At 43.2% G+C, this 15,016-nt stretch overlaps 1 protein-coding gene across 1 annotated transcript; it reads right to left on the bottom strand.

Moving 5' to 3' along the window:
• Window positions 1–733: 733 nt before the first annotated feature.
• Window positions 734–9,764, bottom strand: FUT10 (fucosyltransferase 10). Its single transcript, XM_062513561.1, has 4 exons — window positions 9,684–9,764; window positions 8,699–8,984; window positions 2,236–3,071; window positions 734–958 (listed from the first exon to the last, which is right to left on the bottom strand). Exons 1-4 carry the CDS (start codon window positions 9,762–9,764, stop codon window positions 734–736), a joined length of 1,428 nt encoding a protein of 475 aa, XP_062369545.1.
• Window positions 9,765–15,016: the final 5,252 nt, after the last annotated feature.

The following is a 15,016-nucleotide window of genomic DNA, read 5'->3' as shown; positions in this document are numbered from 1 at the left end:
AGCCAACCCTATTTCTGGGGAGTAGAGATACTCATGCGCTCTGCTTATTTTTAGCAAAAGATGGTGGGTAAATCCAAGCCAGCACGTTTTTGGTTCAATCTGTCCCCGGACACCAACAGATGGTGCTTCCTCGTGCCAGCCACTAATGTACGTTACATTGGCACTCAGTGTCAGGACACAAAGCCTGCCAAGTCCCTGCTTAAATCTGCTGATGCCAGGAAATTTGATAATAAACAGCTAGCTAGGGACACAGTCCCAAGTTTTGAGTCCACCTCCAAAGCAGCACAAAAGCTGTACCTGTGCAATTGTGTCAGCTGCTTTGCACCTTGTGGCTATCAATGTAGCAGAGGGTCCTGGACTGGGGAAAAAGGGATCTTGAGACCAAGCAGGTATGTATCTGAAGATGGAGGGAAAGTCCTCTGCTTCAGGATAATTAGCTTAAATCTGGGCTTTACGAATCCTGACAACCAGGGTCTTAATGTTCAAACATTTGAACAAATTACAATTAATATAAATCATTCTAAATAGAAATATATACATATATATGTGCATATATTACCTGGCAAGTGATTTTACTGTTTAGCATTTCTTAGTGACCCTTGAGCACTGAACATACAAAGTCCAGTTTCACGGGTCTACTTCCCATGGTTGCTAATACTAAATTACAAGGTCATCAACAAAATTCCACAGAACTCCTCTGAGGAGCTCACTCTGTTTTACAGGTTCATTGTGTTTATTCTTTGAATACAAGCATCCAAAATTCTTCAGCTGTGAAATTCTTGTTTCTTTCCACCAGGTGCCTCAGTGCCAAGGCTTCTTTCTTGGATTGTTCAAAACTTGGTATCCACATCTTTTGGAGAGAAATCCAGCCAGGGTTTGAGGATGAGAACCAGAATGCCTCTGGTTTGGGGCAGCTCAGATGATTAACCTGAGCCTCCCACCTCTGGGGCAGCCATCCCTGGCAATAAAGACAAATAAAAGGGGTTATTCAGGGACCCAGGCAAACAGAGAAGAAAAGTGCTACACCATTAGTAATCTGTCAAATCATGTCAGTTACACTTTCCACTGCAGGCTCTACCCATGCCCCTGTGGAAGGCCTCTCCTAAGTGTCTGGGACAAGATCACTCATGCTGACGAGCCATGCTGAGTCTCAAGTTTGGCTGTAAATGAGCAGCACCAGCCCACACAGAATGAAATTACAAGGCAAGGAGTTGTATTTTCATCATTATATTCTGTTTTCATCTTAAATGTGCACACACTTACTGAGATTCTGTTTCTAAAGGGGGAAAAAAAAAGCCATGAATCAGGCCAGGAAAGTAAATTGGTCTTCATTTTTTTTTTTTACTAGAGAGACACAAAAGCACAGGGAAGGAATATCTGCATCTATCTATTCTCTACCTTTCCAGGGCTGAATTCCTAACTCAAAGAGCATATGTCCAGATTTACAGCAGACTCAAACAGCAAAGTCTGGTTAAGTGTAATGCTTGCCAGTTTATAATTCTCATCACTTCAGCTCACCTTAATAACTTCAAAAGTTTTCTCCATCTCCCTTCTACTGGCTGACCATTTAATGTATTGCTCAGATGGTGATCAGTTAAAATACGGCTTCTCACAAACACACAATAAGGCTTAAAAATTATTTCAGTGTTTGGTCACCAAATGTGGCTGCAGACAATGGCAGGTTTCCACTATAGGTTTGAATGTGCCCACATATATATAGAACATGACAAGTCATAGAGTGTTCAAGACAGATCAGAAGACAGGGATCTCTAGTTCAGTTCCCTATTCCAAAACAGTTGTAATCATATCGAATCACCTAGGGCAAAACTGAATTCAATTTTAAAACACCTCCAAGGACAGAGAACAAACTTTCTGGGCAATCTCTTTCCAAATGTTCCAGGTCATCTGAAGGTCAACATATTAGGCTACTTTCTGCTATATGAAAAATATCTCCTCCCTAAACAACTCAAGTCCTTGGCTGAAAATGACCACCAGCTCAGTGGTCAATGTCATGTGCTCACACACTGCACTGCAGCACTATGAGGAACAAATGTTCTGGTTGTGCACCTGCACCTTCTGCCAGCACCTGTTTATATGATGATGCACAACTCAATGGCACTGGAATAGCGTGGCTGTCAGCTAGCCGGAAATCTGGTAACAAAACTTCCTGGGACAAACCTGACCCTAGCACCATTTTAAAGCCTCTCTGAGACACAAACACAAATTCATACATACCTTTTCTTTCCGTCTGATGTTCTCCCACACTCTGTTACAAACCATGCACTCAAAGGTGTCAATGTAATTGTCCTGGGTGATATCTTGCACCCCCCACTTGCGTTCCTTCATTGCTCTAAGCAGTCTTGGATTGGAAATGTCCCCTTTCAGTTTCCATTGCAGGTAGGACTCATATTCTTCATCATTTGTATCCAGTGTTTTGATATAGTGGGCCAGATCTCGAGGGTGTGAAAAACTGGATACCAGGATTGCACTCTTGTTACTAGGAAGCCAGTCTACAATGCTGGGAGACCCAAAGTACACTGGCACCACTCCCAACTTCAGTGGCCGCCAGAGTTTCTCAGTGATGTAATCTTCACAAACAGCATTTTCAAAAGCAAGAATGAATTTGTACTGTGCCAGTATTTTTAAAAAGTTTCCATCATCCATGGCAGCTGGACTTCTGAGATGCTGAGGCAGGTCTCTATTATGCAAACACTCCCCATAAGAGTCTACTTCAATGTGGCACATCAGCTCACGCACATAGCTGTCCCGGTCAGAAGGGGGGTTGCAGTCAGATTGCACGTACACAAGTGGTGCAAGCCTTTTCCTCAGGCTGTTTTTCATCCGCAGTGGGATCATGAACCTCAATGACTTCAGGACCTCAACATCCTCAAGGTACTGAGTGGTCAGCGGAAGGTGAGAGTGGCGGCTAAACGTCGCAGTGTGGTTGAATAAGGTGATGGCTGCTTCGTGGAAGAGTTTGTAGTTGTTTTTTGGTGACTCTTCATGGAAAAGGGCCCAGTCATGATATTCTTTACGAGGGAGAGGTAAATTGTTTATACTGAAGTCAGTACCTAGACAAAAGCAAACAAGTGTTCATCCTGCTCTTATCTGTCATGTGATCCTAACAAGAATAACACACAACTCTAGCTTAATTTAGTATCAGCACTACCACAGTCACATTTCTGACACTAAAAGGCAGTTATTTCAAAGAATGCAGTTAATGCAAAGGCACAAGAGCATCATGACAGATAAAACTGAATTTCACAGCAGAAGAATCTAGAAAAGTGGGATCAGTAGTTAATATTAGAAGTGGTTTCCTTTCATGTCATATTAGTTTAAAGGCCTCTCATTTCAAAGGATCACTAGGAATTTCGTATTTTAATGCACTGAAATGAGACTAGTAAGATGTTTAATAATTCCCTGGTTCTCTACATAGGGAAACAGATGATATTTCCTCTGTGATGTGAGGAAAATGCTTACTGCAGAACTCAATTAGGTTCTCGTAATAAAACAACCAAAAGGATGCTGAAATCCTTGGCAGAATTAAGGAGAAAAAAAAAAACATTACTTCAAGTCTTGAAAAGACATTGTACTTTAGAGACTTAGGAAGCCAAACTATTAACTTTTCAAAGAGAAAATTAAGAGATGATGTATTACAGCTCTCTACCAGGTACATAAAAGTAGCTTCTGGCAGAAGACAGCTCCTCAAAGTAATATAAATAGTTGAAGAAGAATCATGTCTAAGCTCTAAAAATCGTCAACTGCAGAAATTGTAAGAACTGTGGTAGAAGCCTTAGGACAAACCTAGATGACTTTTTTCAAAGTCTGGTCTGTAAGTTGAAAGTATCAGCTCATTAATATAACCCTTGCTCTCCCTTCACTACTGCTGCAGTACACTCTTACGACAAGCTTTACTGCTGATTAAATGCAAACTTGTCCCACTTCTGTCAAGGTACTTCTTCACTGTCTTAGAACTGTATCTGTTTTTTACTTAAGTAAAGGCCCTGAACATACAAAACTTTTAGCCAATATTGTCAAACAAGAAAAGTTCAAAAACTGAAACTAACACTAAAGAGCTGGTTTAGAAAACATCACAAATTCTTATCTTCAGATAAACTACATCTGTGGCAACCTAACCTTTGTGTAGCAAACTCCATGGCTGATTGCATCTAGGACAATTGGGAATATAATGTCTTATAAAAGTTGTGTTCAAACCAACTAAGGAGAATGGCCTGTAAGCAGCAGACGTAGGATAATGCTTTCTGCACACCAACTTCCCTCTTTCACCCTAAGACAGAGATGCACAGTCACAAGAAGCAGGGTCAAACAGTGGCCATATCTCTACAGGGCACTATGAACCACTACCTACAACAAAGCACCCCAACTATTACCAGGAACTCCACATCAGAAGACTGCACATACCTCATACTGTTGCATCAGACACAACAAATGCCACCCTGGGAAGGGATCTAGATGTTCCCGTGCCAATTTAAATGTACATAACCCAGCATACTCTTTGTTTTGCAGGCCCCTACCCCCAATGAATGAAGACTGCAACCATTACTCCTATCATGGACATCAAAATTGCAATGACCAAGAATTATCACTGGATCCACCAGAGGTGGTATTTTTCTTCTTCATTATCTTCTTCCTTCCTGTTATCCCTTCCTCCTCTTTCTCTCTTCCTTTTCCTTACAGATTTTGTTCATGAGATTTTTATACTTTTATATGAAAGAATCAGAAGAGTCACATACCTCCTTTCCACTGCAATTAAATTGTTTTGAAATAAACCTGGCTGATATATACACACCATCATTCAGAATTGTTCAACTCTAGTTCACCCAAGGGATCTAATAACAGTTACCACCCCTCAGAGGAGGGTCATAACACCATATCATTCACATTTATAACTTTTCACTCTCCATCCCACCCCTGACCTCAAGCCACTGATGCAAAAAGAAGTGGGTGCTAGCAGAAGTCTTACACAGAATACTGTGTAAAAATTCCCAGTGGTCTTTGCAGCTGTATGAGCCTGCCAAAATGACTCCAAGGATGACCTTATAAAACTGAGACTTTGTTACTGCAGCAGAGATAGAAGTTAGCTGTAGGTAATATACAGCAAGATCCTTCAGGAACATCAGGTGGAGTTTTGTTAAAGCCACTGAACATCAACCTTCTGTCTTCTACTCAAGTCCTAAGTCCTTAGGACCAAAGATGAAAGGCTATGCCACCCACAAAAAATGCTATTTGTTTCTTCTGGTATTGACATGATATCTTGTTTTGATATGTTATTTTGTGACAGAAGAAGATGATGAAAACTAAAAGTGAATCAAATACTCATGGAGAAATTCACAAAATCTATCTGACTTTGAAAAAAAATTTGTTCTAAGTGACACCAAGAAGAGAAGTAACAGTGCATACCTACAATAATGAAATGCTGTGGATCGAAACTACAGCACTGCAGCCCTGTCTCTTACAAGGGTGCTCCCTCCTTCAAGTAGTATTGCAGGGAAAAGGGTGGTAATAATAATGGTACCAAGATAACAAGGCAAGAATGAGAAAAAGACAAAAAGGCAACACATAAAACTTACCAAACTAAGAGACAGTGAAGTCAGGCAAAGAGAAGCTTAAAGAAAAATGCACTATAAAATCACAGAATCTCAGAATCATTTAGATTGGGAAAGACCTCCAAGATCATCAAGTTCAACCTTTGACCAAGCACCACGTTGTCAACTAGATCATGGCACTTTATGCCATGACTAGTTGTTTCTTGAACAGCCTCAGGGATGGTGACTCCATCATCATCCTGAGCAATCCATTCCAATGTTTAACAACACTTTCCATAAAAAAAAATTCTCCTGATTGGGGAGGAGTTTTGGGCCAGTGAGGCCACAGAGAGCTTGTTTTACAGTGTTGGGATAAATTGGGCTATTTTAGGGCTAGCAAAGGCATGCTGACCTTGGACTGAGAATAAGAGATAAACAGGTGGCAAGAGTGAGAAAGCAAACCAGGATGTGCTAATCACAAGAACAAGAAAGTAGAACATAAACATAAAATGCTGTAACCATTTAGTAGGGTAGTTGCGGCACGTGAACAGCTACTTGTAGCCAATAAATACTAGTATTAGGCACATGAGCGCATGCACGTATGTCAGAACTTTATAAAAGACAACAGCTTGTATAATAAAGAGGAGAATTCACCATAACTCTATGAGTGTTACGTGTCTGACTCTGGTCGCTCCTCGTAACACCTGATGTCCAACCCGAACCTTTCCTGGTCCAGCTTGACACTCTGTCCTCTCATCCTGTCACTGGTTGCCTGGGAGAAGATGACAACCCTCACCTGGCTACAGCTGCTTGTCAGGGAGTTGTAGAGAGTGATAAGGTCATCCCTGAGCTTCCTTTTCTCCAGGCTGAACAATCCTAGCTCCCTCAGTCACTGCTCATTGGACTTCTTCTCCAGAAATGCTCCAGCACCTCAATGTCTTTCTTGAAATAAGGGACCCACAGTACAGATCAGAGCACATGAGAATGACTGAATTTAATACAACACTTAATCAATCTCAGTCCAGCTAGAAGACAAAAAGCATTAAAGGGAAGATAAGATCAGCATACTCCCTGCCCCACGAGATGAAGGAAATAAGGAAGTATATGATGGAATAAAAAAAATTAAAAAAGCCTAGAATTATGAGCAATTTCACTTCCTAACTATTAATTTGGAAATATTAGTTATGCAGAAGAGAAAGATATATGCTGCTAGGAGAAGTTATGCATTTTAGAAGACATCTTTCATTCAGAAGTCATCCTCCAAGGACTCAGTGTTCCAGTACAGAACAGCTGGACATCATCCTCTCTTAGAAACATCATCCCTGAGGACCTGACAGATCCAGCTCATGCTGACTCAGTCATATTGGCTGCTCATGCTAAATACTATACTCTATGAATTATATGACACTGAAAAAGAAGGAGATGGGAATTCCTCCCAAAAGTAGAGACAAAGTCTAGCAAGGGGATGCCACATCTCATTTTGAAACAGAAGATGACACTTGACAAAGTTATCACCTACACTGAGGGGCTCCCCAGGCCAGGACAGTGAGCTGGGACAAGCTGCAGAAAAACTGGTGCTCCTAACAAAGCAGTTGTGCTGGAAAACATCTACACACTCTGTTTTTGCATAGTACTTTTCTTAATATTTGGATCATTCTTCTCTCGACTAGCTTACTGACCAAGTACTGGGGAAATTACTGCATTTTCTTTGGAAGGTGAACCTGTGCTCTGATCCAGCATTAGCATGGAAATTCAGATATTCAAGTTCTGACTCAGCAGCTTCTTTAGAGGGAAAACCTGTAAAAGTAGAATACACCTTTTTGTAGACTCAGACCTCACAGTATCATGGCAGGGGGGAGAGAGGGAGAGAGTATGAGAGAAAAACTCTCTCTCTCTGTTTTGGCATTGTGAGATCACTTACTGTGGTTTAAAAATAAGTAATAATCTTGCATATTTTGATACTTGTCTTTACAAATGTCATAGCATCAATAGAAAAGGAAAAGAAAAAAATCGCTACAGGGAGAGTCTTATTCCCAGTATAAATTTTTAAAAATATGAGACCAAACTATGTCCAGAAGCCTGCTAAAAGTAACAATCCTTCTAATGCTGAAAAAAACAAATGAAATTACTACCAGAGACCAAAACCACTAGACTTTACAGCTTTCCTGTGATGCAATCCAGCTTCTTTGTCTTTAATTGGGTCAGCTTCTCATTCCTTTGCTGTTATTCCTTTGCTTTCATGCTTAACCACTATATTATCTGACAAAGCTGACCTACTTGGAGATCTAAAAAGATTAGTGATGAGAAGTTTTTTTTCACTTGCTAACAGCCAAGCTTAAGGCCCTTCTTTCCCATATTTCACCTGTATTCAGATTGAGCGAATGAGATTCAGTATCCTGATTTATTTTATTTTCAGACAAAAGATCTGAACATAACCAGTCAAAGAAAAGCATTTGAATTCAGTTTTCCATCTAAAACTCAGGTTTTCTTTCAAAAACAACTGTGTGGGGGGAAAGAACAAAGTTGATGAAGTAATGTCTACTTTTAAATGATGCATCTTTCATGTTTTGTAGACTCACAGTATATGTAACGGGAAGTCTCTGGCAGAGCCAGAGCAGATCAGAAGGTTGCACTAGCTGCTGCTCCCTGTATGGAATCAATAGGTTTCTTTCACTACTTTCCATTTAGAGTCTGCTAGCAATTTCTTGGCACATGAGGCAGGGGAGTTACAGTGTTACCAGAGAGCACATTAGTTTTTGACAAAAGACTTGCACAAGGGCAACAAAGGCCTTGCAGAACCTCTGCTAGGGGTGTCAAGCCAGAAGGCTGGAAAAAGTTGGCTTGATCTCAGACTGTCTTTAAATGCCTTGGCAATGAGATAAAATTGTCTTTTCTCTCATGTGAACAGGGAGTACATGTGATTGGAAAGCAGCATGACACAAGGCATCAGTCATACCACAGACATGCACAGTCACTTTTCAGAGTACTTTTAAAGAGCATTCATAATGGTATTCAGCAACAGGCAAAGTTTAGCCCAATGAGCTGCCTAAATTTCCTGTTCTAAGTCATTGCCACCTAGAATATTGGATCTCTATAGGGAAAGAACTAAGTTGGAGGAAAAGCTACTTCTTTAAAAACAAACAGATTCTTACCATAGAACAGAAATGCTCTTGTCATCTGATTGTGCTGGTAGGTCTTGTTTATAGTAAAGAAGCAAACGTCCTCTCCACACTGACTGAATCTCCCTGTCTCTCCAGTCAGGGGAGACCACCAGAGCAGGACAGGATAGTGATTTCCATCAGACTCTGTCTTGAAGCTGCTGTGAAGATCTTGCTTCTTAAACTGAAAAGCGTGTCTCTCCCCAGGCTCTAATGGACTGCTGTGTAAACTGGAGATTACTGACACCTTATTCTCTGAATTGCCCAGTTCGGTGATAACCTTCAGGGAAACAAACATACATATCACAACGTGTCACTGTCACTAGCCAGGACATCTGCTTGCAAGCCCGAATTTAAATATCAAGCACTAAGTCAGTATGTTACATTTCTGTCAGTCAAATGGGATGCATTTCACTGACTGCAGACATCAGATCATCTTATATCAGAACAACAAAAGCTTTAATCTGAAATTGTAAAGAGAAGGCAGGACATATATTTTGTATTTTTTGTACTGAGATATGGCCACATCACGTGGGACTTATCAACACAACTTCTGATTTATCCTTGGAAAATGCACAGGACAGAGAACAGCCCTTCAGTAGCCAGGCTTCCACTGAAAATAAGCTGTTAAAAAACCCTTGAAGTTTTCTGCGAGTCCAGCTTTGCCCCCCCAGCCCTAATGATTTCAGCCACGTGAAAAGAGGAGGCAACCCTGGATAGAGGCAACACAACATGGCATGGTTATGTTGCAACATTCCTGAGAAACTCCTCCAGGAGCTGAGGATGTATACAAGAAAGGTATTCTCTGGGTTATGTCAGTTCCAGAGTCAGCTATCACCACAAGACCAATGCTGCTAACAGAGTAAGTCCTGGTGAAGCACAACTAGTATGGAAAATGTTTGTCACTTCTTTCATCTGACAGAGTTGTATTCTGCTTTGAGAGCAATCTCATACATACCCCACCCCCTTGCCCCTGTACCTGGAGTGTCAGCACAAGGAAAAAGACAGCTGCAAAGCAGAAGCAAGATGCCCAAATTATCTTCCTCTTCATCCTAATCATGCTGCACTACCAGGGCTGCCAGAGCAGTTACATGTAGGCATTAGGAAGATCAGCTTCTCCAAAGTCTTTACTCTTTGCTGCTGGGCTTTCCCACTTTATCCTTATTGCTCTTCATGGTGACTGCTGCTGAAAAAGAGTAGAACATCAACACAGATGGCTCCTTCAAAGCTCAGTGGTTAGTTTCATGTCCACCTATAGCCTTCTGTGGGTGCCAGAGCCACATTTTCAGCCAGGTATCCAGAAAGCAGCCTGCACAAGACAGCACTCTCACCCACAAAGCCCCAGGCACCTACTCTCCCTGTAGTCATCCTGGACATCCTCTCATCCTTGTAGTCAGTGTAAGGAATGCTGATGGTACTGGCTCAGCACAGTGTGAGGAGTATTCAGTACTGCTTTCATGAGTTTCAGATGTTAAGCTGTTCTGCCTTTCAGCAGACTCACAAATAGGGAAGCAATGGAAGATTTTTATTCCCTAGGCAATCTCTGAGAATGGTCTTGGAAAAGGCACACATTTATCTGGCCTTGGACTTACTATACTTCAATCTTCTGGGACTTCTCTTCAAGAGCATAAAGAATGCCCATGGAATATGCTCTGTGTCCAAGGCATAGAGAAAGTAACCGTACAATACACACACAAACTCTGTCCACACCTAAACCCAGTTAAATTTAACAAGTCCCCCTTTCTGAGTAATCTGTACCTGTGTTGGTCTGCCTGTCCTCAAACAACTTTCCCTTCCCCAATGCTTTTTTTAACTTTCAGACAACCCTACTGTTTCTTGCATGATGGATGTTTCTATACAAAAAATCCCAACTCCTGGCAACAGAAGAAATTGTAAAATTCCATGCACGTCTTGAAAAATAAAGAATGGTAGAAAGATAGGACTGTAGCACTCCACACAGAGAAGTAAAGTTTGAAAATGTGGGTGTTCTGAAAGCTCAGAAAGCAGAAACATATGCATAAAATGTTTAATAAATTGCTATTTTAGAGCTCCTCTCTTTCAGAGGTATGATTATGAAATTCATGCTGGTTTTCCTGCCAGCTTTCCCCCATCTTAATCCCAGTCACAAAGTTCTAAAGCCCTGACTAGTGTTTGCTGTAGTACTATCACAGTGGTGCTGACAGCTGAAGGAAAAAAAAATATCCTTTTTCTGCTCCCACTGACACATGAGTTCATCCCTTTCCCTCAAACATCAAAAAGGCCTCTTTAGCAAAAGCTGACATGAAACCCTGCTGTGCAATCCAGCTCTGCACAGGCCAGCTGCTTTTGAAGGTCTGTGTGGGTGTGAAAGTGCATGGCTGCCAGTTAAGCACTTCTCAGATCAGTCAGGATTTTCCATAAAGCCTCTGCACCTTCTGTGTCTCCTGCAGTAGAGCCAAAAAGGGGCACAGGAGGGGAAGGGGATGAATTCTGCCCACTGCTGTGCTGGCATGCCTAGAGCTGGACAGTATTTTTAACACCGTATCTTACCAGTCAGGTAAGATATCTTACCATATCACTGCATAGCAGAAGGTGAGATTCTGATGATCCACTGAACACCTCCCTAACCCCTGCCCTGGTTAAAGAGTAGTAGCAATCATCATTTTTAGGATCTACAGGGGGAGCTGCCCGCAGCATGGGTGTGCTGCACCTACTGACCCAGGGTATCACACTGGGCCATGGCTCCAACTTTGGACCTGCAGTGCCCAACATGGAATACTTCTGCCCAGCACTGCGGTGCGCACTTGGACTGGGCCAGGAAAGGCTCTGTCCCGCCCCGGCTCCACTGGCAAGGATGACCTTGCAACGCTTTCCCACCTCTGTTAGGCTGAACGGAGGGCCTCAGTACTTGAGGGAAGAAGGATAAATCACCACTCCAGGCTGCCCTGCGGAAGCAGCAGCTCCCTGCAAAATCCTTCCAAACTTCCTGCCAGGTCTGCCCGCAGCCTCTTCTTCCAGCTCTGTGTCGCCGCAATTCTCTGGTCTCAGCATCCCAGCCAGGGATTTTCCTGCCCCCCGAAAAGCTGCCCCTTCCCTTCCCAAGGCTCTGCGCATTCCGCAGCCCCGGCCCTGCTCCCGCAGCGGGTCGGGCATCCTCCGGCCGGGCGCCCGCCGCCGTACTCACCCCGAGAAACTCGCTCCCGCCTCACCGCAGCCGTCCCCCCCTGTGGCCGGGTCTGAGGGGCTTTGGGGTGTTTTGCTGCTTTTTTTTTAACTTTCAGGGAGTGCACCCCTCGGAGCGCGGCGGGGCGGGGGCGGTGCGGTGCGCGCTCCCTCCGCCCAGCCGCGGGGCGGGGGAAGGGGTCGGCTCTGCCCCGGCTGCCCGAGGCCTGCACTGGGAATGCGGAGGGGTAATCGCCATGAGAGCGCCAACGCTTCCACCCCGCCCGACTGCTCTTCTGCAAACCCTCACTGCGAGACCTCACCCAATTCCCAAAAATAAATCCGCCCCCGACACTGATTCCTGTAGCTGTTTGCATAATAGCGCGCTTTGCGGTTTTACGGGAGGCTTTTTACAACAGTGCTGGTGCTATCCTGACCGAGACTCTACACTGACTGCACGAGGCCAGCGGGCAGGCAGAAAGAGAACTGCGTCACGGCAGCAGGGAAGCTCCGAGGAGCGGAGAGAGCCGGACCGCGCTCGCCGAGGGAACGCATCCCTCGTCCCTGCGGCGCGGGGCTGCGGCAGCTATCCCGCAGCTCAGACCGTGCCTTGCTTCCAGCCTTGCCGAGCCATTCCTACCGGGATGTGTGCACCGACCAGGAAACGGTCCCGTCTGCCCGCTCGGGGCTTCCTGAAGCTGGGAAACACTTTGTGCACATCTTGCTCTTTGTCGATGTTTACTCTAAAAGCCTGGTTCTGCTAGCTCAGAGCAGAGACCGTGGTAAGAGACTTAGACCTTGTAAGAGACTTAGGAACTACCCATTCTTGTAGATGTAATTCGTATACCGCATACGTACACATTTGTATCAACACAGAAACACCTGATACCTACGCACTTCTCCATAGGTACTTACACACAAACACTTGAAGGTGAGTTAGCTGCTGTTTCCAACCCAGACTTTACAGACAGGGGTGGTTGCAAGGGGCTGATTACCTGAGAGAGTGGAGGAAAGAATTCCAGAGGAGCCGGAGGGGTTTCATTTCATTTCCTCAACTGAAATGCCTAACTGATGAAAACTGTGTAAATGTTATGCACACAGCTCATCTCCTGACTTTGGGCGTGTAACCCCAGCAGCCTTCTTGAGAGGATCAAAAGGGTACCCAGCAGGCAAGTTGAATCCAACTGCATCAGCGTTCATGACCCTTGCCACACTGAGTCTGCCCCTTTCCACTACAGCTATTCTTGCCAGTAGCCCCTTTGGATCAACACCCACCTCTTAGTGCACATACTGCACCAATGAGCTCCAATTTCTCTCTGAGCTACCAGATGTACCAGATTTTCTCCTAAGATGAAATCTAACAACTGACACTACAATGCTGGGACATATAGATTTACTTACGCTCCAATCTTTGTTCAGTAATTAATCCCAGCTCTTGTCCTATTTGTTGCTTCCTCACAAAGGTTTTAGCTGCTGGAGTCAAATTTTAAATAGAAACTTTCAGGCTGGGTTTTAATATTATCTTTAAAGTGTGTTTACACACTTCAACCTGGAAACATGAAGGATCTCCACTCACTTTAAGTCATGAGGGATGCAGCAAGAATCTCCAAGTTATTATTTTGCAAAGCAGACTCATGCAAAAGCAGAATCCTGCTTTTGCGGGTCTAATTCAGAGTGCCTAAAGGTGGTGAGGACTGAACTTAGCATAGCACAATGTGTGTGTAGCTTAGTAAATTAAATTGAGTGGTTGGAAATGTATCTGAGACTTGGTATATTTTATGAAACAACTTCTTGTGATCCCACTGGATTTGGATCTAGTCTGTAATTTTAAACTTAGTTATACTCCTGGCTTTCACGTTTCCTCAACTGGCAGACACCTAAATTGCCCTCATGAGGACAAAACTTAATTGTAAAATGCTTCAGTTTCCTTCAACGGGCTTGACTTTTCTCAATTACTGTCCCTCAAACCTTTAGAAGCAGTCCACAGCCACAATAACCCATAGTTTCAGACTGAAAATGCAGAATTGAGTCCTGAGGGTAGTCCTGAGGGATAGCTGTAAGATCTGCTGTCCATCCCATGTCATAAGCAAGTTTTTCTTGAACCAGCTCCATCCAGTGACTGGCATCACAGAGGCTCACTTTTGTTTCTTGTCCTGTTACACCACTCTGAGGAAATAAGCTCTTATTGCAGGATCTGGCTTGTCTGTATTTCATGTTAAAAAGCTGGTAAAGATGATACCAGCATAAGCAATGGCAGGCCAGGACATCACAGAGGAATTCTGGATGAAAACAACCCAAAAAACCACAATTGTTGCTCAAACAGCAGAGCTAATAAACCAGATTTCTTAAAAGATCTGTGTCTCATTGTGCCCCCTGTCCATGGAAAAATGTTGGTATCTAACAAACTCACAATGCAACTTGTCTTTCCATGGGCCAGGAACAGCAGCTTTTCTTTCTGCTCTCTTACAAACAGGATTTACTCTGTTTGAGGTTTCTCTCATTCATGTGTACACATTTCCTCTGACCACTTTTTAATACCCTTTGTTTCTTTTTATGCCTTTGTTCTTCCTCTCTTTTTTTTTTTATTATTCTACATTTTAGAATATTTTTCTTTCACTTAGGTCCTGCTGGGTATCCTCTCAGTCTCTAGATATGCCCATTTCCTTTCTGTTGTATTCATAGTCCTGTTGTTCAGAGTAGCCTTTCAGTAGATTTCTCTGGTTTTTATCCTACATTAATATAGTCTATATTACTGCAACACCCAAAAGCAGCAACCACACTATGCACTCCAAAGAGTCACTGTGTGAACATCCTGGCAGGAACAAATGAAATCCTCAGAATAAAACAGGGCAGAAAAAAAGGCAGGAAGACAAGGAAAGCACAAAGTCCAAGTGACTTCCCAAAGGACACAAAGCTCCTCAGTGACACAAGAACCACATGTGAGCCTGATTTTTCCTTGTCCTGGATCTTGTGTCTCGATTTGTGGCTGTGCATTTACACTCCGTCATTGTCACTGTGGCACCATTCTTCTTTCCACAAAATCGCTGCAAAATATGTGCCACACATAACTGCCCTTCCAACCTGAGGAGCTCAAAACTGAAGACTGTACCCATTTCCCATCTCCCTGAGAATACAGTACAGATATCTGCACATGCTCCACCTATCTTTAAT

This window comes from Cinclus cinclus, chromosome Z, assembly GCF_963662255.1.
Source record: "Cinclus cinclus chromosome Z, bCinCin1.1, whole genome shotgun sequence".
NCBI lineage: Eukaryota > Metazoa > Chordata > Aves > Passeriformes > Cinclidae > Cinclus > Cinclus cinclus.
The sequence above is the reverse complement of the archived record's forward strand: the minus strand, read 5'-3'. Positions and strand labels throughout refer to the sequence as shown.